The 27,221-nt window shown below is 39.9% G+C and overlaps 1 protein-coding gene and 1 long non-coding RNA gene across 4 annotated transcripts; both read left to right on the forward strand.

Moving 5' to 3' along the window:
• Window positions 1–7,398: 7,398 nt before the first annotated feature.
• LOC144025938 (uncharacterized) lies at window positions 7,399–9,429 on the forward strand. 3 transcript variants are annotated; one of them, XR_013284997.1, is made up of 5 exons: window positions 7,399–8,526; window positions 8,666–8,712; window positions 8,803–8,853; window positions 8,931–8,964; window positions 9,044–9,429. XR_013284997.1 is itself a non-coding variant. In XM_077532338.1 (4 exons), the coding sequence occupies exons 1-4, from the start codon at window positions 8,410–8,412 to the stop codon at window positions 9,337–9,339; spliced, it is 609 nt and encodes a 202-aa protein (XP_077388464.1). In that variant the 5' UTR covers window positions 7,399–8,409; the 3' UTR covers window positions 9,340–9,424. The 3 variants fall into 3 exon arrangements, 1 of the variants encoding a protein (XP_077388464.1); XR_013284996.1 differs by having other exon boundaries at window positions 8,803–8,964; window positions 9,044–9,424; XM_077532338.1 differs by having other exon boundaries at window positions 8,816–8,964; window positions 9,044–9,424.
• Window positions 9,430–11,510: 2,081 nt separating this feature from the next.
• LOC144025939 (uncharacterized) lies at window positions 11,511–12,085 on the forward strand. Its single transcript, XR_013284998.1, has 4 exons — window positions 11,511–11,563; window positions 11,612–11,662; window positions 11,739–11,772; window positions 11,858–12,085. It is a non-coding gene; the product is annotated as an uncharacterized LOC144025939 (long non-coding RNA).
• The last annotated feature ends 15,136 nt before the right edge of the window (window positions 12,086–27,221 follow it).

Genomic DNA, 27,221 nt, shown 5'->3' on the forward strand with positions numbered 1-27,221 from the left:
AGCTTAAGCGCCTCATGGCTCAAATGACTGATGAAAGGAAGGCTGCTATAGTGGGTTGGTTCTGATATTTAAAGTTTGAATGTTGAAAGACGACTACTCAAAAGTGCAACACTATTTTGATCAACTAGACTAAGTGCAATTTCTGGAGAAACTGCGCGGGAATGCTGAAAGCACCTTAAGAGATAAATTATGAAATGAAACCTCCTGGTTACTGGACAATGCGCTTTACCAACTGTGCCACTGAGTAGTATTAGAGACATGGTAATGATGATGTTATGTTATATGTTCCAAAATGTTTGACCCCATTTCGTAGGCCAATAATTTTGACCATTTCCGTTGGAATAACCTCAAATTTTCACAGCTTGTGGAGAAACGTTTCAAGTTTTTGTGTGTAACATCGAGCTTAGACAAAACACAGGAAAGGAAGTTCTGAACGTCCTAAAAAGCACTTGGGCTGTAATTCCAAAATATAACCTGCCACTTGGTGTTGAACATTTATGAAAATCTGTCATAGAACCAACAAATACTTATACGTTTCTTTGTAAAACTTATGATTCAACATAAAGTGTATTTAGTTTCATTAAGATCCATCAAGTAGTTTCCAAGATATGGGCACTTAGAATGGGGTCAACCATTTTGGAACACCCTGTATATGGAAGTGGGCATGGAAAGTGATACTTAGAAAAAGTTCATTGACTGTCCCATTGAAAATGAATGGGGAAAAGTTGATATTAAATGTTAAATTGTGCAAATACTGTAAGTAATGTGGAATTAGAAGATATATCTCGGGAGGCGTGAATTTTTGAAGCTAGCTTAAACAATGTAAATTGGAAGTATTATGTGGGAGTTGTTAGGCGGCAAAAAAGTGTGGAGAATAAAAATCACAATAACATATGCTTCAGCATTCCCACAATAAGAGTTATATACTGTATAACATAGGCAGTTTTTTTTCTTTCTTTTTTTAATCTTTATCAGCATTTTCACGGTTTAATTGTGATTATTTAAAGCTTTGATATGACAAAAACAAGACTAAAAGCTTGGGAACAAATGCCTTAAACAACTTTTTTGTGGGCATGGTTAAAACGGGACCCAATGATGAATTTGGGCCCTAGCATGAATCTACTAAAGCTTTTATCTAGCACAATTCAAACATACACAAAATGCAACTTCCATGGAGATAGTAGCTACGCTGAATGGCTGCTTCAGAGAGCCTCGTTGTTAGCTGTGAGTGCATACACATTATGCATAGAACAGAAGAAGAATGTGGAGTACATAATTTTATTCAGTCTAACTTGACAACCTGTATGTGGACCAAAGATTTAGGCTTGCATGGCCACTTTATAGAGTGCCTCATTGTTAGCTACAAGTGCGCGCACGGCACAGTGAAGAAAGTAGAATTTGTATTTTATTTATTTATTTATTTATTTATTTATTTATTTATTTATTTATTTATTTATTTATTTTAATTTGGCTTGACAGCTTGAGTGTGGACCAGTGCTTTTTGCACTGGCATGGCCACATTAGAGTGCCTCATTGTTGGCAGCGAAAAGCCCTGCAACAATCCGGTGTGACAAATATATTTTCGCAGTTCCAGCATCAGGCGTGGTTTCACCAAATGTAGATTACACGCCCACGTCCCTTCAAGTGCAGAGACACTCAATGATTTTTCATGATTCTGAAGGCGCTTAGCAATGCTTTCATAATTCAAATTTGGCAGGGTTGCAAACAACACTCCTCTGTGGTGTGTAGTGTTAATTTTTTTCTGCCATTTTGAAATTTAGTCTCAGTTTTAGTCCAATTTCAGTCACGCTTGTTAATTTTTAATCACAGTTTTATTTAGTCAATTTTTAGTCGACTTTAAATCTAGCATTTTAGTCTTTATTTTAGTCCAAGAAAACAATTTTATTTGTCTAGTTTTAGTCAAAAACTATGAACGTTTTTAGTTTTAGTCAGGACAACCCCTGTATATTTTTTTGTCAGCAGTTTATATTGAACCTTTTCGGATCTAAAACTATTTCACACAAAATGTTCTCATCTTTTTGATGAAAAACAACTTGACACACAATTACAGTGGCTACCGTGGCTCCATGCTAGGAGCTAGTAAGTTAGCCAGCATTAGTTAGCAGTTGCATTTACATTATTGTTGGAACGTTATAGCCGTTGGATTAATGTTAAGTTATAACTATAATGTACTTTTTTTTTTTTTAACCTTTCCCCATGAATCGACCTCCTGTCTGTCCCATGTTTGTGCTTTGTCACATGACAGTGTCACAAACGTGACAGATTAGCAGAGACAAAGATTTGACAAAATTATATAATTTTCGTCTCGTTTTGGTTCATGAACTAAAATGTCCACAGATTTTAGTCCAGTTTTTATTAAGTGAAGGACATTTTCGTCTCGTCTTCATTCGTCGACGAAAATGCAGACTGATTTAGTCCCAGTTATTGTTTAGTAACTCATTCACTCGCAAAAACATATAAATATGTTTTATTTTAAATGTTTTAAGTGTCCCAAAGACGTATTTATACTTTTGTGTGTGTGTGTGTGTGGGTGTGTGTTTTTTATGCTAGAGCATACAGAAGGCTTTGATGCAGTCTCTCAACTGCAAAGAATGTTTGAAGAAATGGTAGTTATTACACAAACGGCCAGCAGGTGGCAGCAGAGCATAGGAGATCAACCAGGACCATGTTAAAAACAAGCTCAATTACTCACAATTCTCAAAAGATTTGTGAATAATGATGAAACTGAGCTATATTCTAATGCTCACTGCTGCAAAACAGAAACAGATAAATATGTATTTTTTTTCCCCTGATGAAAGAAGAGACTTTAATCTTTCTTTGGTAGGTTCCATGTTTTTATAACAATAGAATACAATATTCTGTGGGCCTTGCAAAATCAGTCAAAATCCAGTAAAACAGAGAGAAGGGGATGGCTTCTGTGAGGAGTGAATGAGTTAACGAGGGTTTTAGTCTAGTCTAGTTTTAGTGAGGTGAAAAATGTGTGTTGACGAAATTATTTTTTTAGTTTTGGTTGACGAAAGTAACACTAGTGGTGTGTCAAATTTACAAGATATGCTTTCACTTTGTGATTTTAAGTCTGAGCATTAAAACATGCGGGACATTACAAGCTAAATGGGCGAGTAAGAGTAGATTAATTCATAATTGAAATAAATGAAGTGAGAGAAAAAATCCAGAATCTGTACCTTTATTAGCGCAAACGTGCTCTCCTTCGACCTACATAGCTGTGTGGAAAGCAGCTGAGTCGCTTTTTGCGTAACCTCGCTCACGTACAAGGCAACAAACGTCAGATGCACAGAAAGATTTGTCGGGGCAGGACACCACAAAGCCGTCACACGCCAAGCGGGGGCCAGGTGCGACGTAACAGAGCTGTGTTTGCGGGTAATTGTCGGGAGGAAGGTGGAGCAGCAGCGCGGGAGTGGTAAAAAAGTGAGATGAGCTGCGCTTTGCTCCCGATCGGGCCAAAAGTTCAAAGCGAGGCCAGACAAACAGGTAACCTTAAACGCCATGTGCAACGCCTCTCACGTGTTGCGCTTTGTCATTTGTCTTCAGCCGGGCCCGAGCTCGGGTTTCTGGAGCACGCAGAGCTTTCCTGGGATAACACACCCGTCGCCCCCGCCCCACTTCTTCACCTTGGACCCCGAGCCCCGCCCCTGCTAAATGTAAACATGGCAATACAATAGGTGCCAGCGAACAGACGTATAATGTCAATATGTGAGGATGTAGATAAACAACTCAAGCTGAAGCCGACCTGAGATTACATGCATGTCTACCGACTCAAAGGTTCCATGTAAAGCAGTTAAAACCACATTTGATTTGGCAGCCATTGCAGTTTGATTTCTGAACTACATTAATCTCATGCGTACCTGTAGCTAGAAAGCAAAGGGTGGAGAGCCTCTGCTGCCAAAATTGGGTGCAGTTAGTGATTAGAGTGATCTGAAAATATTTATTCTGCATATCTCAAACTCGCTCATCACTCACAAAGCAAAAATCGACTAAGCGACAGCTTTAAACTTGCAAAACTTAATAGGGCCTGATCGACTAAATTGGTCGGACCATTTAATTAATCGTTTAATATTGTCACCTTTAAAAATGGTCAAAAACTACCGTTTTTTTTATTTTTTTGCAGATTTTTGCCAATTTTTTTCCCCCCACATTAAAACACAACATGAGACATACAATTAATACCTTTAGAAACTAATTTTTCAACTAGCTGTCGACGGAAGATGACATCATCTGTGCTGAAGAAGTAGGTAACAACCAATCATGGCTCAGTTTGCTGACCAAACCCAGAAAACAGGTGAGGACTTTTTTGTTGTTGTTGTTGTTGGTCATTACCTACTTCCTCAACACGTGATGTCATCTTCAGTCGACAGCTAGTGGAAAAATGTGTTAATTGTACATGAAAAATAATGAAGTTATCAAGTTCATTCTGGACAAAATATTCACTTTTCACTGCTGAAAATTCTTCACTGAGTCAAGTAACCATTAATAATAAATTGGTCGAGCCATTTAATTGGCTAATATTAGCGCTTTTAAAAAATTGTCGAAAACTACCCAATTTTTTGCAGATTTTTGCCATTTTTTCCCCCACATTAAAACATAACATGAGACAAAGATTGTGATGTTAAAACACCCCCCCCTAAAAATGGCCCAAAACAAATAGTCTTGATTTTTGCTGATTTTTCTTTCAGTTGTAAAATTAATCAAATCCTTAAAGGACAAAAGTACTGCAAAACTGTCAAATGTTCTGCCTATAATTCATATTTTCATTACTGTAAGCATTAAGAGACCTCCAAAAAAAGTTATTTTATTCATTTCTTAATTAAAGCTACTATATGGAGGATTTCCCCAAAAAATATCTTAACAATAGCCTTTTTATTTGACCATTTATGACAGAAACATATTCTAATTAGTAGATCAACATCTTAGCTGTTCACAATGGGTACTCCTACAAGCCTCTGGCCAATATTATTTACGAAGCGTCCGGTCCGAATCCTTCGAATTTCCCGCCCTCTGTCTGCGGGATGTGACATAATGCGCGTCATCGTCAGTTGTTTCCTGTCGCGCGAAGATGGAACTAGTACAGATTTTTGCTGCCCCAGACACCCGCTGTTACTCCGCGGAAGGCTGCTAAAAAAAAAAAAAATGAAAACAATGTCAAGTGCCACAAAAAAAAAAAAAAAAAATCTAAACTTGATAGTGACCGACGCCGGGCAAGAACGAGAGTGAACATTGGTTTGACATTTCAGCGGTGGAGAGAGTTGAGATCGGACTTGGATTAGAAAAGTGATTCACAGCTGGCTTTCTTTCTACTCCAAAAGGTAAGAAGCGAGTGTCTTGACATTTAGAAAAAAAATGTGTTGTTTTCAAATAGCAGTAACCTCAAGATCGATCACTTCTCGGTCGTAACTATTGGGGTGAAAGTGAGGTGGACGGCAACATTTAGCGTGAAAGGGGCGGCAAAGTTGAATGTAATAGAACAGAATGACTTTATGAAGAACAGACTTTCCATTCCGCGGCGTTTCAATCAGGCTAAATGTTGCCTTATTTTCCTCCGTGAAAACAGCCTATTGTAGCTACATTATGGTAACGGAATGTGAACGGTACTACTGAATGGCGATAACATTCACGGCGATATCACACTAAGTAGTGAATGGGTCTATATGTTTTTCACAATCGTCAATTTCCATAACTGACAGCCCACCTTTCGGCTCATGCACAATGACGCTAGCCTGGGGGCGACCTACACTAATAATGACTAGAATCAGGTTGACGTCCGTCGAGCGGGGTGACTACAATATGTAACTGCATATTGATGTCGGAATGAGGTCCAATTAATTGACGTAATTTGCACATCGTTTTGGAGTACAGGACTGGACTTCGACCGACTAAAGCAATATGATCTGCACGTCCCGTCGACATCGATTGTTTAGTGGGGATCGAGAGTCTCATTCCGTGAAGTGGCCAGCTTTGTATAACATTATAAAACTTCTTACCTCTGAAAACATAGTTTAATTGGATATGAAGAGCCCAGTCTTCAGTATTGAGGTCGTGCACGTACGAGTGCGCGCAGCGTGTACGAGCGTGCAGTTTGTTTTCGGCCACAGGTGGCAGTAGCGATTTGAAATTTTAAATCTTACATATAGCTGCTTTAATTGGCCGATCAATCAGAATTTTATTTCGCTAAATACTGGAATGGGTGTCAACATTAAAAATAATACAAACAAAATAATCCATATCAGTCATTATCACTATTTATAAGTCAAGGTATTGCTGTAATCCAGATCAATAACTAGAAGAGCACAAAGGTGATGTCAGACGCCCAGTGAAGTTGAAAAATGCCTTCAAAAATAAATAAATAATTGATTTGGGTATTTTGCTTGGTCCTCGTCGCACCCTTTCCACGAAGTATCATGGCAGTCGGTGGAAGTTGCTTTCGTGTAATCCTCCAACCAAACAAAAGCAAACGGCAATGAGTGATTGGCGGGTGGTGAGAACGCACACATTTCAATCCTCGTAGTGGCAGGCGGTGAAGGTATGCAAACCCAAATGTGACATAATGCTCCAAAAACTGGCCGGACGAGTCGTCACTCTGCAGATTTGTCTCATTACGCTCATGTCAGGAAGAGTTGCTCAGTCACACAGGGACAGACTGGAATTGACAGAGGACATGTACACCCCAGGCGATATTTTGTACTTCCCTCTATCCATGACGGGCTCGCTCTCGTGCGATTGGTGTCACTGTTTGTTTGTTTGTTTACCTTTTCCAACAGGTGTTACCCATCTCATCATCCTTCCATTCCTTTTCTAGGTTCTTCTCACTGGAGTGGCAAGTGAGCTGGAAACTGGTCTTGAGCCAATCACAGATCAAGAATAAGCAAGGGTTAGAATAGTTTGGAAGTAGTTATATTTAGTTTGAATTGTGTTTTGACTTTAGGTTTTTCTTTTAATTCAGTTAGTTATTATTATTATGTATTAGTTTTAGTATTATAGTTTTTTTTTTTTGCTTACTAGATTTAAAAAAAAAAAAAAAAAAAAAAAAAGGTCATAATAATGTGGTATAACGCAAACTGCAATGCCCAAACAACTTTTGGACCTTCCTTCTTCTGTATGGCTGAACAGTAATATCGAAATAAAAGCTATTCAAATACTATTTAAAATCAACCCCGAAAGCATGAAATTAATTGACAAATGTGACAATGATGGACATTTGTGCTGAAATTATAGTTACTTAAAAAAAAAAAAAAGTGGAGTGTATTTTCAGTTAACTTAGATTTTTTTTTTATTTTGTTAACAAAAAATGTTTTTCCAAATTTGGTTTGAGTTTATTTCATTTTCATTTTTGTTGACTAAAACAACCTAGACAAACACCATCTTCTAATGAAGCTCAAAAAAAAATATTTGTTGATGTACAGGGTATCACTTTTAGTACAGACTGCCACCAAAATTGTTGTCACAACAGGTTCTGCTGCGATGTAGTAGAAGTCGGCCGAGGTGTGTTGACTGTAATATTATCTGCAATGGGATACATGAGATGCTTTGAAGCATCTCTGTAATCCAAATGAGTTTTCATAAGTGCGAGCGGCTAACTGTTCTACAACTTCACATCTGTCAATCCAATAGACAGACAAGCATGTTCTTTGTATCTGCTACGGAATGTCTTCTGTCCGTGAAGGACGACTACGCAAAGATAAAGGCAAGCTGCTCAGGCTCGCTGCTATGGAAACAACAAGATGATGGAAAGAAAAAAATAGTACGTTTTGGGCTATTGAGCACACCTGACTGTAGATTTTACCCACTAAATTTAAAAAAGGAAACAATTTCATACATACTGTAAATCAACACACAACCAGTCGTAAGTTGTCCACGTTGTAACACGGGATATTTACACGGAAAAGATGTTTTAACTCTTTGACCACCATAAACGTTTAAAGACGTTCAGTATAAACCTAGAATTGGCCGCCATAGACGTTAATTGACGTCTACTATGTTTTTTTATGGAAACGGGTGGAGGAAAGCCTTGGGCAGCTGTGCTCCAAGTATCAAGCCGATCGGGTTACTATAATGAGTATTCCTGGCCACTAGATGGCTGTGATGTCTTTTGGACAAGATCGGGTAGGAGACAACAGTAGAAGAAGAGAGGCGGAACTAGAGTGTTGAGGGGGAGAGAATGGCTAACTTGGCTAAGGGAGTCAAAAAGGCTACAGATGGCAATCAGCTCACGCTTGATCCTTATTTTCAAAGCTCAAAAGCATCGACCAGTGCTCAAGTGCACAGTGATGACGGGGTTAAGTCATAGTTGAAGCGGTGACGCGGCCGTTTCGACCACGTCCTAAGGCCCCACCGGCTAGCGATGCTAATAACGTCCTAAGGCCGCACCGGCTAGCGATGCTAACACCGGAGAAAAGTGGTGCACAACCGAGCACGTCTGCACAGATGACGTTTCATCGGACGATGACGACTACTATGGGTCCGATGCAAGACAGTCTTCCAAAGAACGTGAAGGTAAGCGCTAACATGCTAAGAGATTGCTAGTAAGATTACTTTACTAACTTTTCGGGCGATCTGCTAGCAGCGTGTGTAAATGTGCTGATATACACTAAAACATCTATTACCTATACAAACATGAATGTATATTTTATAGATCGTGCTCACAGCAACGTCCGACCGCTGGTTCTACGACAAAGAAAGGTAAACAAAAAAAAAAAAACGTTTTCAATACACCGCAACAATAAAAGGAAAGTCTTTCGATAGTATTGTAATTGTATATGTTTCTTTCAGCTCCTCCTCATAGGGCCCAAAGTGACCCTTCTCACAGTGAGCAGAACAAAGGTAAAAAGAAAAAAAAAAAAAGATTCTCCACAGCTCTAATAAAATATTTGATGGTAAACGTCTTCTATAATTTACAGAATGTGCATCAACCAATACATCGAAGAAAAAAAGGTAAACATGCACACACACACACACACATTGCATCACAGTGCTCTAAAATAATATATGATATTGAAATGTATATTTGCAGATCCCAAAGATTCTGGCTGGCTTGAAGTTGATGAATTCGGCTGGCAGCCAACCATCTTCCCCTTTGCTGCAAAACCAGGACCAAGGGATGCTGCAGCAGAGCTGAATTCCCACCTGCCAGCTGACATCCTGGAGCTCTTCATCACGGATGAACTTCTCCAGCACATCGTTCATCATAACAACCTCTACGCAAATCAGTCCATGCAGAAGCAGACTGACAAAAACTGTTGCGCACGTGTAAATAGTTTGCAAAGAGTTTTCCAAATTGTTTGTTCGGATTGCTACTGTTGCATGTAAATAAACTGTTATTTTGCAATCAAAAAACATTTTTTATTGTTGGGGTAGTGTTTTATAGAAGTTTAGGTGTTTGTAGAATCACTCATGCAAAAAAAAAGAGTGCCAAATTCACTAGAGTGCATGAAATAACATCGTTTCACAATAAGCTTGATTTCTCCGTATTTTGGAAGAAAATAGAGGATTTGGGTGAAACGAAGGTGTTTTCTATTGTTGATTACTGAAGATCCGAATAAGGTAGAAACAAACTTTTTTTTTTAAATGAAAGATGAGACTTCAATCTTTCATTTGGTAGTATCCGTTTCCATAGTCCTAGCACAACATTTTCTGTGGAGCTTGAAAGATCGGTAAAATTCTGTAAATCAGCTGGCAGTATGGGGTTACCTTTTCCGAAAATGGCTGGCAGTCAAAGAGTTAATCGGCAAGTTTTTTTTTTTTTTTTTTTTTTTTTTTATTGTACGTTTAACAAGTGAAGTATTATCCGCATAGTTATATGATGGATGGGGATTTCTTGTGTTCAGGTGTGGACTTTTTTTTGTGGAAAGACAAGTTCTCTTGCCTTGCGAACAGTTTCAGTTGGCATAAGAATCTTGTGAGTGGATTTGTCCTAAAATGGGTCGAGCTGAGGAACAAGGAAACAGAGGTGAAACTGAAAGCATGTGAAAATACTAGCGGCTTGTGCTCAGGAAAATATGCTACATTACGGAGAAGTGATTGAAAAATTGGCAAAACAAGCTTTGGTTCAGCTTTGGAGAAAACCTACACAGTAAATTCTGTAGAGTAAATGTGACTATTTATATTGTGACCAAATAGACTTGGTTTTAAATTAATATTTACACTTGGGGGTGGCACGAGTGGTTAGCATGTCCGCCTCCCAGTTCTGAGGACTCGGGTTCGAGTCCAGGCTCCAGCCTTCCTGGGTGGAGTTTGCATGTTCTCCCCGTGACCGCGTGGGTCTTCTCCGGGTACTCCGGTCCCACATTCCAAAGACATGCATAGCAGGTTAATTGGGCGCTCCAAAATTGTCTCTAGGTGTGCTTATGAGTGTGGATGGTTGTTTGTCTCTGTGTGCCCTGTGATTGGCTGGCAACCAGTCCAGGGTGTACCTACTGCCCAAAGCCAGCTGAGATAGGCTCCAGCACCCCCCGCGAACCTTGTGAGGAATGTGGTCAAGAAAACGGATGGATGGATGTATTTACACTTAGAAGAGAGTAAAATAAAGAATTAGAAAAAATAAAATAAAAGTCACTCAAGGGTTGAGGAATGATCTCAGGGCCTTCATCAGCTTGGGAGACAGCCGATCTACTCCCTGAGACATGCAAGCTCCTGCTGTGTGTTAGTATATCGCTCGTGGCAGCTGGAATCTTCGTAACTCCAAGACACCAAAAAAGATGTTTTTGCATGGCTCAGGTGGTACTGAGACAGTCTCCTAAGCTCAAGGTCACGAGTTTGTTTCTCAACTCTTGAGTGACTTTTTTCCCCCCAATTTTTTATGTCACTCTCTTACAAGTGTAAATGTTACTAAAAAAAATTAGTATTTGGTCCCACTCTAAATAGAGTCAAATTTACAAAAAGATGAATGCCATTTTCTATCAAATATTCTGAGCCACTTTGCTGCTTCGTCTTATTCGATAAGTCAGCAAAATTACAACATCCCAGTTTTCAAAAAATTAGAAAAACATCTCCTTTAATTTCACACTCAGTGGGTGGGCAAGCATCACAGACACACAATAACAGTACACTCCTAAAAATACTGGGTCAAAATTAGCTCAATTTGGGTGAAATAACACTGAGTCAGTGTTTGGCTGTTCATACCATACAATTATATGGTTAAAAAACAAAACAAAAACAAGTTAAAGCAACCAGGAAATTGGTAACCAGGTTATCAGTATAGCTGTGGTAAAAATAATAAAAATGTTACTGCCAACATTTTCTAAGAACTCAACTGGATGTTAGCATGTTATACGAGGATGACATTAAATTTACTTCAAATTTAGTACAAAACAAAACTGCCTAAAATGGCGACCAGCTTCAACTCTTCAGCCTGCCCAAATCCAATCTTCAACCCAATCGACTGGGTCCAAATAAATGACCCAACATTGGGCAAAAGTAACACAATCTGCTCAAAATCCACAGCAACCCATCGAGTAAGTAAACAAACATGAATGTATATTTTATAGATCGTGCTCACAGCAACGTCCGACCGCTGGTTCTACGACAAAGAAAGGTAAAAAAACAAAAAAACAAAAAAACGTTTTCAATACACCGCAACAAGCTCCCCCTCATAGGGCCCAAAGTGACCCTTCTCACAGTGAGCAGAACAAAGGTAAAAAGAAAAAAAAAAAAGATTCTCCACAGCTCTAATAAAATATTTGATGGTAAACGTCTTCTATAATTTACAGAATGTGCATCAACCAATACATCCAAGAAAAAAAGGTAAACATGCACACACACACACACACACACACATTGCATCACAGTGCTCTAAAATAATATATGATATTGAAATGTATATTTGCAGATCCCAAAGATTCTGGCTGGCTTGAAGTTGATGAATTCGGCTGGCAGCCAACCATCTTCCCCTTTGCTGCAAAACCAGGACCAAGGGATGCTGCAGCAGAGCTGAATTCCCACCTGCCAGCTGACATCCTGGAGCTCTTCATCACGGATGAACTTCTCCAGCACATCGTTCATCATAACAACCTCTACGCAAATCAGTCCATGCAGAAGCAGACTGACAAAAACTGTTGCGCACGTGTAAATAGTTTGCAAAGAGTTTTCCAAATTGTTTGTTCGGATTGCTACTGTTGCATGTAAATAAACTGTTATTTTGCAATCAAAAAACACTTTTTTTTATTGTTGGGGTAGTGTTTTATAGAAGTTTAGGTGTTTGTAGAATCACTCATGCAAAAAAAAAGAGTGCCAAATTCACTAGAGTGCATGAAATAACATCGTTTCACAAAAAGCTTGATTTCTCCGTATTTTGGAAGAAGATAGAGGATTTGGGTGAAACGAAGCTGTTTTCTATTGTTGATTACTGAAGATCCGAATAAGGTAGAAACAAACTTTTTTTTTTAAATGAAAGATGAGACTTCAATCTTTCATTTGGTAGTATCCGCGTTTCCATAGTCCTAACACAACATTTTCTGTGGAGCTTGAAAGATCGGTAAAATTCTGTAAATCAGCTGGCAGTATAGGGGTTACCTTTTCCGAAAATGGCTGGCAGTCAAAGAGTTAATCGGCAAGTTTTTTTTTTTTTTTTATTGTACGTTTAACAAGTGAAGTATTATCCGCATAGTTATTTGATGGATGGGGATTTCTTGTGTTCAGGTGTGGACTTTTTTTTGTGGAAAGACAAGTTCTCTTGCCTTGCTAACAGTTTCAGTTGGCATAAGAATCTTAAGTGGATTTGTCCTAAAATGGGTCGAGCTGAGGAACAAGGAAACAGAGGTGAAACTGAAAGCATGTGAAAATACTAGCGGCTTGTGCTCAGGAAAATATGCTACATTACGGAGAAGTGATTGAAAAATTGGCAAAACAAGCTTTGGTTCAGCTTTGGAGAAAACCTACACAGTAAATTCTGTAGAGTAAATGTGACTATTTAGATTGTGACCAAATAGACTTGGTTTTAAATTAATATTTACACTTGGGGGTGGCACGGTGTCGAGTGGTTAGCATGTCTGCCTTCCAGTACTGAGGACTCGGGTTCGAGTCCAGGCTCCAGCCTTCCTGGGTGGAGTTTGCATGTTCTCCCCGTGACCGCGTGGGTCTTCTCCGGGTACTCCGGTCCCACATTCCAAAGACATGCATAGCAGGTTAATTGGGCGCTCCAAAATTGTCCCTAGGTGTGCTTATGAGTGTGGATGGTTGTTTGTCTCTGTGTGCCCTGTGATTGGCTGGCAACCAGTCCAGGGTGTACCTACTGCCCAAAGCCAGCTGAGATAGGCTCCAGCACCCCCCGCAAACCTTGTGAGGAATGTGGTCAAGAAAACGGATGGATGGATGTATTTACACTTCGAAGAGAGTAAAATAAAGAATTAGAAAAAATAAAATAAAAGTCACTCAAGGGTTGAGGAATGATCTCAGGGCCTTCATCAGCTTGGGAGACAGCCGATCTACTCCCTGAGACATGCAAGCTCCTGCTGTGTGTTAGTATATCGCTCGTGGCAGCTGGAATCTTCGTAACTCCAAGACACCAAAAAAGATGTTTTTGCATGGCTCAGGTGGTACTGAGACAGTCTCCTAAGCTCAAGGTCGCGAGTTTGTTTCTCAACTCTTGAGTGACTTTTTTTTCCCCAATTTTTTATGTCACTCTCTTACAAGTGTAAATGTTACTCAAAAAAAATAGTATTTGGTCCCACTCTAAATAGAGTCAAATTTACAAAAAGATGAATGCCATTTTCTATCAAATATTCTGAGCCACTTTGCTGCTTCGTCTTATTCGATAAGTCAGCAAAATTACAACATCCCAGTTTTCAAAAAATTAGAAAAACATCTCCTTTAATTTCACACTCAGTGGGTGGGCAAGCATCACAGACACACAATAACAGTACATTCCTAAAAATACTGGGTCAAAATTAGCTCAATTTGGGTGAAATAACACTGAGTCAGTGTTTGGCTGTTCATACCATACAATTATATGGTTAAAAAACAAAACAAAAACAAGTTAAAGCAACCAGGAAATTGGTAACCAGGTTATCAGTATAGCTGTGGTAAAAATAATAAAAATGTTATTGCCAACATTTTCTAAGAACTCAACTGGATGTTAGCATGTTATACAAGGATGACATTAAATTTACTTCAAATTTAGTACAAAACAAAACTGCCTAAAATGGCGACCAGCTTCAACTCTTCAGCCTGCCCAAATCCAATCTTCAACCCAATCGACTGGGTCCAAATAAATGACCCAACATTGGGCAAAAGTAACACAATCTGCTCAAAATCCACAGCAACCCATCGAGTAAGTAAACAAGCCAGCATTTTATTTTATTTTATTAGCATGCATGTAAAAAATTTAACGTATAAGATTATATTTCATGAAAAAGTCAATTTTCCATAAATGCCCCTGGCACTATTTTCAAAAGTACAACTTGTACCAACTTTTAGCTTAGTTTTACTTAGGCTACGCTTGACCTTGCCTATGAAATCCCGATAAATGCATGGGTGCCATATTACTCATCATATCAAAGTTGACTTTTGGATCAAGTCAGGTTCTCCTTTGCATCTGCGAGCCCCTCCAGGGGCCCCAGGGGGCCCACGCCGAGGTGTGAATGCTAACACGACCCAATCCGTATACCGCAGAGAAAAAACAATCCATGCTAATCTGCCGTCACAGACAGGAGTCCAGTTAGGCCAATCAGTGGAGGCATCATCAGGAACGGCAGGGGCTCACGGAAGCCCAGATCGACAAGCCTGATTGCGGCACGGGTGATTTGAACAATGATGGCTGCCCGGCTCAACGCTTGAGGAGGCTGCGCCGCAAACTCACCTGGCACTCACAGACCAAAGTCTTATATCAAGTACCTGAAAGCAATTCTTGGGTAGAAGTATTGTTGTTGAAAATTACTTCAGTCGAAGAAAGTCTTTTGATTTTGTCACACGTAATCAAATGTAATTTTCAGATTTTAAATGTACTTAAGCATCGGAAACTGAAGGCATTTTATTTTTTTTTAAATGAGCGTTCAGAATTTCGTTGTGCATGTATTTATTTATTTATTTATTTATTTATTTATTTATTTATTTATTTATTATGTACTTATCTTCTTATGTTAATTGAGTTAACGTCAGTGGTCTCCGTGTTAGCTAGCACACATAGCCGAGCATTACTATCCTTTTCAAAAAGTGAATATTCAGAATTTCCGTTATGTAATTTGTTATTTTCACTGTAGTTTTCCTAAAGGTGGATTCAATGATGTTCTCGAAAAGTGGAAACCAAACATCTGTTTGTCACGTTTCAAAAACTGTGCATCCGGAACACCATCCTACCAGCTCTCCTGCTCGTCTGGGGAAACGCCTCTCAAATGTCGCTAACTTCCGAGCTCATCTTCATTATCATCTTCATCAGTCGCTGCAGTCGGCCTCGCTTCATACAGATGTCCTCTTGCGGCTCTCAGCTATTTTCAAAGTACGCGGTCGGTAGCTCGGTGGAGCTACAACGATGAATGGCCGAATCCGAAGCTAACTATACGAAGCTAGCTACATCCTACAAACACTCGAAGTGCGCATGCACAGCTAGGAACGAGAAACACACAACGTCGTTACGCAGATTGATTGACAGGATCGAGAAACAATGGTTAAGATGATCCACCCGGAAGACGGTGACAAAAGTATCCTTGACCCCACCTTTAAGTTAATTGAGCTAACGTTAGACGTTAAAGATCTGTTAGCTAACACATGCTAGCCTTGCTATCACATTAAAACTTATGCCTAAACAAGCTCATAAGTAAAAGAACCCTGATGTTTTAACTAGCTGAACTCATTTGCTCCCAAAAACGTATACATACGTTCTATTTTAAATATTACCGGTGTCCCAAAGACGTTTATGGTTGGTGTTCTGCGATTGGTTGGCAACCAGTCCAGGGTGTCCTCCGCCTACTGCCCAGAGCCAGCTGAGATAGGCGCCAGCAGCCCCCGCGACCCTTGTGAGGAATAAGCGGTCAAGAAAATGGATGGATGGTTGGTGTTTTTTTGTTTGTTTTTTTGTTTTGTTTTTTTAATGCTAGAGCATGCAGAAGGCTTTGATGCAGCCTCTGAACTGTACAAAAACTGTCTTTGTACTTAATTACATGACAAGAATGCAGACCAGTTATACTATAAGAGCTTCACCCTGTCCTTCTCGAAGGTAACGGTGAAGCGGAGGGGTGTTGGGTCCGAGTCCGCCAAGTTTTCACCTAAACATGCCCCCGGGGCTCGCATTTGACCCTCCGCATTTCAACCAAAACAACACAGCAAGCCACTTCCTATCAAGTGGGCCCAGATAAAACGGGAAGCTACCCTGCGCCCCGCAGCACAATATGGTAATACCACGGGAAAGCCTGAGGTTTGCATGAATTGGGGGGGTCAGATGTTAAGTGGGCACAAGGGGGGGTTAGGGTTAGGTCCACCAACGGGAGTAATCGTTATATTGCCCCCCCTTTGATCTGCAGAGTCATCATTTGGGCAAAGAGACGGAAGCCCAAAAGGTTGAAAGTTCACTTCAAAGTGACCCGCAAAAGTTTCGGAGGGGGTGAGCAAACCCACTAAATTGTATAAAATAAATAAATAAATAAACAGATTGTATGTTGAGAACCGTGTGTTTGGTCCAGCCACATAATAGCTGTAGTGTTGGATGTGTGCTTAGTTTTACAGAAACACAACAGTTTTGTTGTGTTTCTGTAAAGCGCTTTGTGACAGCTCAGGCTGTTTGAAAGCGCTATATGAATAAAGATGACTTGACTTTGGTAAGGGGTGTGGCCTAATGAGTGTCTACTTGGATTTCCCGTAAACTGCAGCTGATTGCGAGTCGTCTCCATTTTGAAGTTTGGTCACTAATTTTGCTTATTTAATGAAGGACACACTTCTAATGTAGCAATGTATTTACAACATGTTTGATGTCTGTATTCTGCAGTTTAGATTCACAGCGGGTGTTTTTCTTTTCTTCTTTTTTTTTTTTAATGTTTAGTATCGTTTTGAATACGCCACTGACCGGACAGTTGCATTTTCATGACATCAGCCTGGGATTTCTTGGGTATACCCTGTCTGTGCGGTTCCATTTAACTTGCATTATCAAAAATCTGACACACATTGGAATTGTATCCACATTTGGCCTGATTCCGATCAGCAGATATGCGATTCCATGACGCGTACAGTTTGACAACTGTGTCATGGCAAAACACGCAGTGGAAATCCAGCCTGAGGGGCGCTTTAGCAAGACCATTTTGACTTAATGAATGTCACAAGACCCTGTCAGCCACGCCATAGAAATTGGCCAACTGATTGTGTCAGTTCATTTTGTGCAACATCACATCACTCGTCTGCTATATTATTGTTCACGTCTCTCACGCTGTGCTCGCATGCAGGCTTCTTTTGTTATTTGTTTGTTTGTTGGTTTGTTTGTTTAACCAGCGGTTACAAATGATTCAAGAGACTTAAGCAGAAAGTGTTGTGGCTAACCAACCAAGAATCAACAAGGAATTAATTGAAAAAAAGAAGCCACTTCCCATTGTGTGGCTACAAAAGTCAGAAAAGGGAGCACCCAAGGAAAGAAGAGAACAATATAGCAGGATATTGTGAGATGTTGTACAACAAATACACACATGCACACACACGAGACGTTAATCCATTTGGCATGGGTCATGCCACTTTCACATTCTTGATCGTCACCACGTGCACATGCTAATATATGTGTCGCTACAAAGAAAAGATGAGCTTGGTGCTTATTCTTCAACACGACACTGCCGCCAAGACGTTCCAAATGGTTGTACAGGCTACGACGAATGTTTACGCGGTTTTCAGGTTGCTGTAGTATTTATGCTTTTCACACGATATTTACTGCTGCTTACATACTGTAAATCACATTTCAAAAAGGCTTTCAGATAAACCTCGCAGAAACGTCGCCAACTACTGCTGTGGCATGCACATTACATTTTTTTTTCATGAGGAATGTATTTTTAAACAAGCCGAAGGAATGTTTTCCTACAAGGACGTTGTCATGTAAATCTAGACTAAAAACAGTGTGTAATGTTCAGTCTAGCGGCATTAGTGTAAGCTAGCAAACAATGTTAGCAGCTACACCGAAGCTAGCGAGTACTATTGCCCCATCAGATATCTGTGTAGCCCCAGTCAAGATTTCAAAATCTAGTCATAAATCAGTTTCTCAGCTGCCCCTCCTTATTGGTCAAACATATTCGAACATATTTCAATACGTTCGAACATATTTGCAAGTATGTTCGAAAATATTTGCCAAAAATATTCATTGGCAGCTCTACGCGTCCGTAGGTTAGCATGTTAGCAAACTTGTCTTCAATATTGCAGTGGTCTGATGAGATGTAGAACTTTTCAAGATTACGCTGTAATTTGTTGATCATTCACAGTAACTTTCATTCAGCTGTCATACCAGCAGAGGGTGCCGACTGGAACTTCACATGCCACAGCTAAAAAAAAACGTGAATCTTGTGCCTCAAATGCGGTTACCTCTTGAATTGAAGAGCAGGTACTTCAACGAGAGTCGAATGGTAATGGTAAGCGGTCAAGAAAATGGATGGATGGATGGATGGATGGTTGATACTGTACATATATTGATTTGATACATACCGTATATCAATGTCTCATTTCCTCTTCCGATTGCCTCATCATCTAAGCCCTAAAACGTGCCATTGTCATTTCATAAACTCATTAAAATGATTTGGCAAGTGTTTAAAGGTACTTGAGAAGGGAAGTTGCTCATCCTGCATGCACGCAGCAGCGAAGTAACGCAGCCATTAAGAAAGAGCGAGTTCAAGGTCGTGTGCGTCTTGTCAGAGCGAGGCAGCGCCCTGCCCCGGCCGCATCTCTCTGGCCGCGGGCCGTGCGTGGGAGTGGAGCGTAGCGGCGCGCTTTGACGTATACGAGAGCACACGACGTTGCTCTCAGCGTCGACGGCAGGCAGGTGTGTACATGCACATGTGCAAACCCCTTCACCGCTGCCAAACAACTCACAAGACAGAAGCACCTTTTGTTTGAACCCAGGTTCATTGATTATTCAAAGAATGAATAAGAAACGACATTTCTCAGTTTCAGATTTGGGTTTTGTGTGTGAACTTTGCATTTATAAACCAGTTGGCAGCAGACATGCTTGCAGTGTTGTTGTATGCTCCATTTGTACGTGTTATGGCTGTGTATATGTTACGGTACGAATGAGTGTGACCAACAGGGTTATTATGGTTTTGGAATTTTCATTATTGTTTGTTCGTTTTTATTTCGTTTTGTTTTATTTTAGTTAGTTTTAATTAGTTTTTAGGGTTCTGTTTTTATTAGTTTTTTTAAGTGCTTAGTTTTACTTTAGTTTTAGTTAGTTTCAGTATTAGTTTTCGTTTTTTGTGGGGGTTTTTTTTTCATGTATTACTTGTGCGCAATATTTAACAAAACACACAATGAAAAAACACAATGAAGCCACTGACTGTGACATCTATGCTAATTTTCGGTAGCCACTCTATGGAGTCTCACATTGTAGTTTAGCTAAAGCTAGCAGATGTGCTTTCAACTAAATTTTGGTTAAACATTTTTCTTTTCTTTTTTTATATACAACGTTGAATTCTCTTTTGTTTTATGTTAGTTTTACACTCATCTTCAATGGGAGTGTAAAACAGCTTGAAGCAAGCACACTTATTGGAGGCCTTTGCAAGCAAGTCTTCTTTTTGTGTCATCAAAGTGACTTTATATGAAAATCTCTTGACAACGGACCTCTAAGAAATACAGTCGAACCCCGTGAAGTGGCATATTTTTCTTCTCAATATTTTGTAATATTTTTATTGTTTTGTTTGTTTTTCATTACCATCTATTTATCGTGGAAAATGCATATTAAATTTTTATCTGCGCTTTATGAAGATTTTTGGGGGTTTATAGAAAAACAAGAACTCACCAATGCATTTCAATAAGTGTCAATTATATATGGATTTTCACTCTTCGGCCCAGTCTCTTTTCCACACGAAATGTACTTTAAAAAGTGTGTTTTTAGTTGAAGTGTGTTTTTAAACGAGTTTAAAGCATGTAGGAGGGATGCAACTATTTTTTTTAATTATTTATCTGGTGACTTTCACAAACTGTGTGGGTGCACAGCAAATCGGTCAATGTTAGATTTCCAGCGTTCGATGAAATCTGGAGTAAACTGTTATTCTGACACTTGTCAGGATAAAAAAAATAATAATTCTCTGTCACGGTACATTTCCTCAAGTGTTGGAGCGGAGGCTAAATGTAACCTAATCAGCCTTACCTTGAGTGTTAACTTTCCGAATTTCCAGCATGCTGTCGGAATTTCAATAGTGATGTTGTTAGGGCAGCGTGGCTCAATGGTAGCATAGTCCGTTCCCCTGAAAGCGTGGGTTCGAATCCAGGCCAGTGAAACTGTGTCAAAGTATCATTGAGCAACATACTAAACCCACAAGTGTCTCCTGATGCCGCATCGTCAGTAGTCAAAAGCACTTTGAGGGCCTTGTAAGAAGGAAAAATGTTATACAAATGATGTACATTTTACCAAAGTGACATGTTTGAGTTAAATTTTTAACACTGACACTAGTGTGACACTACTCAGTATTTACCAGTGTAGTTTTTAACACTATATACTGATTAAGTGTAAATAAATAAATAAATAAATAAATAAATAAAAAAGATTTACACTCCTTGGCGTGGATACATATAGACACTTTTCTAGTGTTATATTTAACACTACACTGTGTTAATCTAACACTTGCGATTTTGCCGTGTGGGTGCTGGAGTGTGCCCCCCATGATAAACGTTACATTTAAGCATAATATTATCTGAGGAATGCGATTTGCAATACATTTTACTGGATGCAATTTTGCCCGCCAAAATATGGCGGAATTGTCACGTTGTTGTGTAAACAAGTGAACAAGCGTTGCCATCAGGGGCTGCTTCCTGTTGGAGACCCCCCGAGAGTGGTGACTCCTAACAGAGGGTCTTCATCCTCTTGTTTGGCACCATGAGGCGAAACGACCTCCATCATCCGCCCGTACAGTACCCAGAAGGAGGGGGCGGAGCTGGGGGGGAATTGATGGAAGGGTTTTAGGGTGCCTGGAAGTTTTTGGGGGACTGAGTGGGCCTATTTAGCCCCCAGCAGATTGCCCATCTCTCCTTCCCCTTCCCCTCCTCCTTCCACCCTTCTCCTCCCCCTGGCTTTTGTGTGCCCTGAGCCCACTCCTCCCCCTTTTGTCACCCGGGCATTCCGCTTTGCTTAGCACGCACAATGGGCGCTCAGTGCTCGCTCTCCTGACACTGCATTCTGCATGTGCACCAAGGGGAGTGGGCACGGGAGGGGGGAGGGGTTTTGGGAAGAGGGGTGGGTGGTGGCGCTGGGGCAGTGCGGTGGGAGGTGGGGTGGGGGTGGGAGGGTTAAAGGATGACAGCAACTCACCCCATGTGACCAAAATGCCAAGCATCAACTCAACCCTTCTTTTTTTTTCTTCTTCCTCTTCAAAGGAGTCGTAACTCGCACCGCAAGGGTCCAGATGGGCAGTAAAAAAACGATGCCCGCTTGGCACAGCTCAAGCCAAACAAGCAAACAGGTGTCTCCTATGCCTCCTTTGCCCAATCGCTGTGACGACGTGTGCGCGCACACGCATGCATGTGTGTGTTCCCTTCATCTCTGCGCGGCTCGCCACACAGACTGAACGGAATTTTAAGACCTGAGCTGGAGTTTTTTTTTTTCCTTTTTTTGCGCCTGGCTAAAAAAAATGAATTCCCCCCTCCCCACTCCAAATAATAGCAGCATGATTACAAGTCTTTGACATGTTGATCAAGACGATATGATGTAATGGAGGTGTAACATGTCCTGGCTCATACAAATGATTAAGATCCGTTTTGATTGACACAATGAATGAATGTTGATTGTTGTTGTGGTTATGATTTGCAGACGATTACAAAAGCACTGTGCCATATTGAATCAAGTGCACTTCTACTCCACTTTGAGGTTCCGGGTTGGAATTTTCAATTTTCTCCTACACACACTTCAAGTCCCTATAGAGTAAAAATAAGCACATTTTTTAATTTAATTTGATCGATTTTATTATTTTTAATGTTTATTTTATATTTTTAATTATATTTTATTTTATTTATATTATATTTTATTGTATTCTCTTTCTTCAAATCCTGACCAATTTCAACAACTTACTGGACAAGAATATAAAATGAGGTCTTAAAAATGGGGGAAAAAAAAGAAACAAAATCAAGATGTTCTCAAATACTGTCAATCCAAAAGCTCTACAGCAACCTGCAAAATAGATGCTACATCCTCTTGTAACTTAACTACATGTTTGAGTCACATCAATATGTCTAATTAAAGCCTCCGATGGCTGGAATATATCCCACCGAGGCTGTTACGAGGCTTTTCCACACCGCAACAATGAGGCGCTCTACTACAAGCAGCCAGGCCAGTGCCAAGACGCTATCCATTCCCATTTCCTTTGCTTTTAATCATGGAATTGGGATGGGATAGGATAAAAGATTCACAGGAGCGGGACAGGACAGGATTTTTTTAGTTTGCAACTCTGGTCCAGGACTCAGATGGGACGGGAGTGAAAATCGTGTCACCCTCTAGTGTGCACTCATGGCAAACAATGTGGCACTCATTGTTGCCCCAGTGTGCCGGGGCAACAATGAGTCGGGGTGGTCACTATTTTAAAAAAAGTAAAAAAGTAGAAAAAAAAATAAAATAAAATAAAAAATATGCTGCTTTGAAGACCAACTTTTCCTTTTATTGTTATAGTTCCTTAGACCCCAATATTAAATTTGGCAGAGGCATCTTTTGTTGAATTACAGTTATAATTATTTCATTTAAAAAATATATACAAGTGTCCTCCTGAACTAAACATCATTAAGCATATAATTTGTACATGTATTTAAGGCAAGTTGTAAAATGTCTTAAGTCCAGTTGTTTATGTTTAATAAATTTAAAACACCATAAATCATGCTATTTCTACTAAGTACCGTCTCAAATGTTCTCCAATTTCGATACTGTAAATGTATAGGATCGTATGCCGAGAAACGTTTCTTGGGAGGAGCAATATGGCGGCCTCGTGACCTCAAAAGTCTTGTGCCTATCAGCTATCCAGTCACATAATATAGATCAGTGCTTTACACAGACAACTGCTGTAGTTTTATTTTGAAAGCCTGACTCTAACAGGAAGTTATGGCAACGTTGTCCCAACTTGTCTGAGTGGATTTATAATATATCCTAGGGGTGTAAAAAAAAATCGATTCGGCGATATATCGCGATACTACATCGCACGATTCTCGAATCGATTCAATAATCGGCAGAATCGATTTTTTTTTTTTTTTTTTTAGGATTCACACCTTGAGCATGGAAGAATGTTATATGAACGGAACATTAAGCCTTAATATTTTATTTTAATGCTGTTCAAACATGAAACAGATTACAACCTCTATAAGACTGAAATTTCAGATAAATAAATAATACATTTTCATATAAATCTTACACTCTACAAGCTTACTGATTAGTATTTTCTAAATTTGAATGAAAAAAATCGCAACAATCGACTTATAAATTCGTATCGGGATTAATCGTTATCGAATCGAATCGTGACCTGTGAATCGTGATACGAATCGAATCGTCAGGTACTAGGCAATTCACACCCCTAATATATCCTATGCAAAATATTGCTCTGGATTTCATCTGATTAATTAATTGTGTTTATTAATTCATTTATTTATTAGAATGGGTTAATCATGATTTTTTTTAAGTGTATTTTAAAGCATGTGGTAAAACTGTAACAGAAAAAGCAGTGGGATTTTTTTTTTTTTTTGACTAGTGATTCTGTATCCCTTGAGATAAACTGTGTACAGCTCTTTGGCTTGTATTTACAGGTATACATCTTTTTGTTGCTCCCCCACCAAAACAAAAAAACAAAAAACAAAACAAAACAAAAACAAAAACAGAAGCCCATTAGTGACAGCATCCATGTTGTGCTGTCAGCTGCGTGACGTTCAGGTGCGTTCAAGTTTAGTGCAGAAGAGTCGAACGCGTCATGCGAAGTGACATTTAATTCCTACTTTAGGACGGCACAGTGCACAAGGACAGACGGGTCGTGTACGGGGGGATGTTGGGATGGGGGGAGTGAGTGTTTGGGGGGGTTAGTTTGGGTTTCAAAGCCCCTGCTTGTTCGCCCATATTTCACACCACAGTGACATCTTAAAGCCTAGACAGGCCTGCTTGCTTGGCCCACTCTTTCACTTTGTCAGGAAAAAAGAGGAATTGGATTGGGAGGTGGGGTGGGGGGTGGAGGGGGCACTAAAATATATGCAAATGGTCCCCCCGGAGGGGATACGAATTTTATGAGTTTAGAATTTAGTTCAGCCAACCTGAATAATCAAATGTGGGAACAAAAAAGCCCCTCGGAGTCCATACCTCGACCCCGCCCCCAGCGGACCTCATCTCCATCGCAGGTCCTCACATACGCAGTCGGTCCGAACTCTTATGAGGATGAGGAAGAGGAGGAAGGGTGTGAAGGGAAAGGGAGAAGAAGGCCGGGCGCACCTGATCAGGCACAGGCGCCGGCTTCCTGATTACGCCGCCATTTTCCCAGCGGGCCGCCCGCGCCTCACCCCGCCGCCGTGAATATGGAGGGTCGGCCGGCCGGCGCTCGCTCTCATCTAACGGCCCAATTAAGTCGCTTTTAGAGTGATTTCGTCTGCCGTCGCCATCCACACCCCAAAAAAGACCCCAGTGAGTCCTGGCTTTTTTTTTTTTTTTGTCCTATGTCCTCTACGCCCATTTACAATGTGGGGGGTCTGGCATGCAGCAAGTTCAACATGACTGAACATAACATTACAACAGGTGGTGAATTAAAATGCAGACTGGATGGAATATTTTTTCTAACACTTTAGTTTGGATGGGTTTAGTGTACGGGGAAATATGTGCTATAAACTTGTTGACTGGCAGCCATTTTGACTGAAGCAACCCCCTTCGCTAGCGGCTGTTTGACAGGGATTTTGACGGATTTTGCAAGACCATCAGATTATTGTGTTCTATTGCTATACAAACATGGAACCTGCCAAAAGAAAGATTAGAGTCTTCTTTCATCAGGAAAAAAAGTACATTTGTTTCTGTTTCCGTTTTGCAGCAATTAGCATTAGAATGTAGCTAAGTTTCAGCATTATTCACAAAACTGTGGGGAAAACAGCTTGTTGCAACATGGCCCTGGTTGCTCTCTTATACTCTGCTGCCACCTGTTGGCCGTTTTTGTAATAACTACCATTGCTTCAAGCATTCTCTTCAGTTAAGAGACTGCATCAAAGTCTTCAGTATGCTCTAGCATTAAAAAAAAAAAATAAAAAAAAAAAAAAAAAAATTAAAAACATATAAATACGTCTTTGGGTCACTGGTAATATTTAAAATACAACGTATTTACACGTTTTTGGGAGCAAATGAGTTAATGTCGTTTGTGTAATCAAAAGTCATCACTTTCACATTTGCAGTGTTGATTCAACGGACTAAACACTAAAAAATTATGCTTCACATTGACAAATAAACAGATGGAGTTCATCGTCCATAAACACAGTGCAGCTCAGCCTCTTGCTAGCAGACGTCATGGCGAGCGATGTAACAGCTTTTGAATGTATGAGAAATGATGCATGTTGTAAGATGCTATTTTTAAAACAAAATATGTTCTTTATGGTTCTAAAGGTGAATAAAAGAGGGTCATGATTATGCAACAAAACTGGAAACTGCTCAACAGTCAGGGCAGTGTTATAATACGTAAGACATGGACACAATTGTTGTTGACTTTTTGGCAAAAAAAAAATCTATTTGAAATTGAAAGTTGTGCTTTAACTGCAGATTTTCAACTTTTGTTTGAGGAGTTGACAATCAAATAGGTCAACTTTTTGTCAGAATATCTCAACTGATTCGTATCATTACAATTTAAAGGGATAGTTGACTCAGTGAGCCGTTTTCAACAGTAAAAAGTTGTAAAAAAGTAAAAAATTTTGTCGATAATTAATGTGATAAGTTCATTATTTTTCATGTACAATTAGTACCTTTAAAAAGTAATTTTTCTACTTGCTGTCGACTGATGATGACATCACCTGTGCTAAGGAAGTAGGTAACGGCCAATCATGGTTCAATTTACTGACCAAACCCAGAAAACAGGTGAGCCATGATTGGTTACCTACTTCCTCACCACAGGTGATGTCATCAGTCGACAACAAGTAGAATAATTACTTTTTAAAGGTACTAATTGTACATGAAAAATAATGAAGGTACCACATTAATTATAGACAAAATATTAACTTTTTACTGCTGAAAATGGCTCAATGAGTCAAGTATCCCTTTAAAAGATATCCCAAACTTATACTGTACATTGTCCATGATAATGACCAAAAATTCACAAATAAATGGTGAAAAACAACAATTCACTGTAAATTAACATTTTCTCAACTGATTCAGATCATTCTGAACTTCAAAATGTTCAAAATTCCCCAAATTTACTCCCCCCAATTATTTTTCCCATGAGAAAACCTGAAATTCAACATTTCACAATCAACCCTCAATTATTACACTGCCACTTTTTTTTTTTTTTTTTTAATCCACATTTGCGGCGTGAAAACGCCCAAATTAACAGACGAGTTTTACAAAGTACCTCAACCCGAAATGCTCACCTTTTGACCTTTCCTACATTTCTGCGTCATCCTTTCAGTCCCGTGTCAGCTCTCTTTCTAATCGTAATTACGCCATTAAAATTCTTTGCCGATTGACTGAAATGAGTCACATGGTGGATTTAAAAAAACAAAAAACAAAAACAATATGGAGTTGCATGTTGACGATATGAAAAAGATGATTCAAGTGCAGTTGATGATTTTGGCCGCGCCTGAGCGGGGGCAGGCAGCCTGCGAGCAAGACTTGCAATCAGATCATGTGTCGGATCAACTTGATGCATAATGACACCAACCCAAACAAGGTGTAGATCCCCACGCAAATCTGCTTAAAAATCGATGGCCCCTCCCCTCCTTAAACCACCCCCCCCCCACCACCCGTGTCAAACGGCGTTACGTTGCCCCCCCACCCCCGTCACATTGGGAATATGGCATAGCGCCATATCCAACACATGGTTTGGACCTGTTGCTTTTGTGTTTCCAGTGCTGTCTAATGACCCCACCCCCCACCCCTGTCGACACCC

The sequence above is a fragment of the Festucalex cinctus genome, chromosome 9 (assembly GCF_051991245.1).
Source record: "Festucalex cinctus isolate MCC-2025b chromosome 9, RoL_Fcin_1.0, whole genome shotgun sequence".
In the NCBI taxonomy this organism is placed as follows: Eukaryota; Metazoa; Chordata; class Actinopteri; order Syngnathiformes; family Syngnathidae; genus Festucalex; species Festucalex cinctus.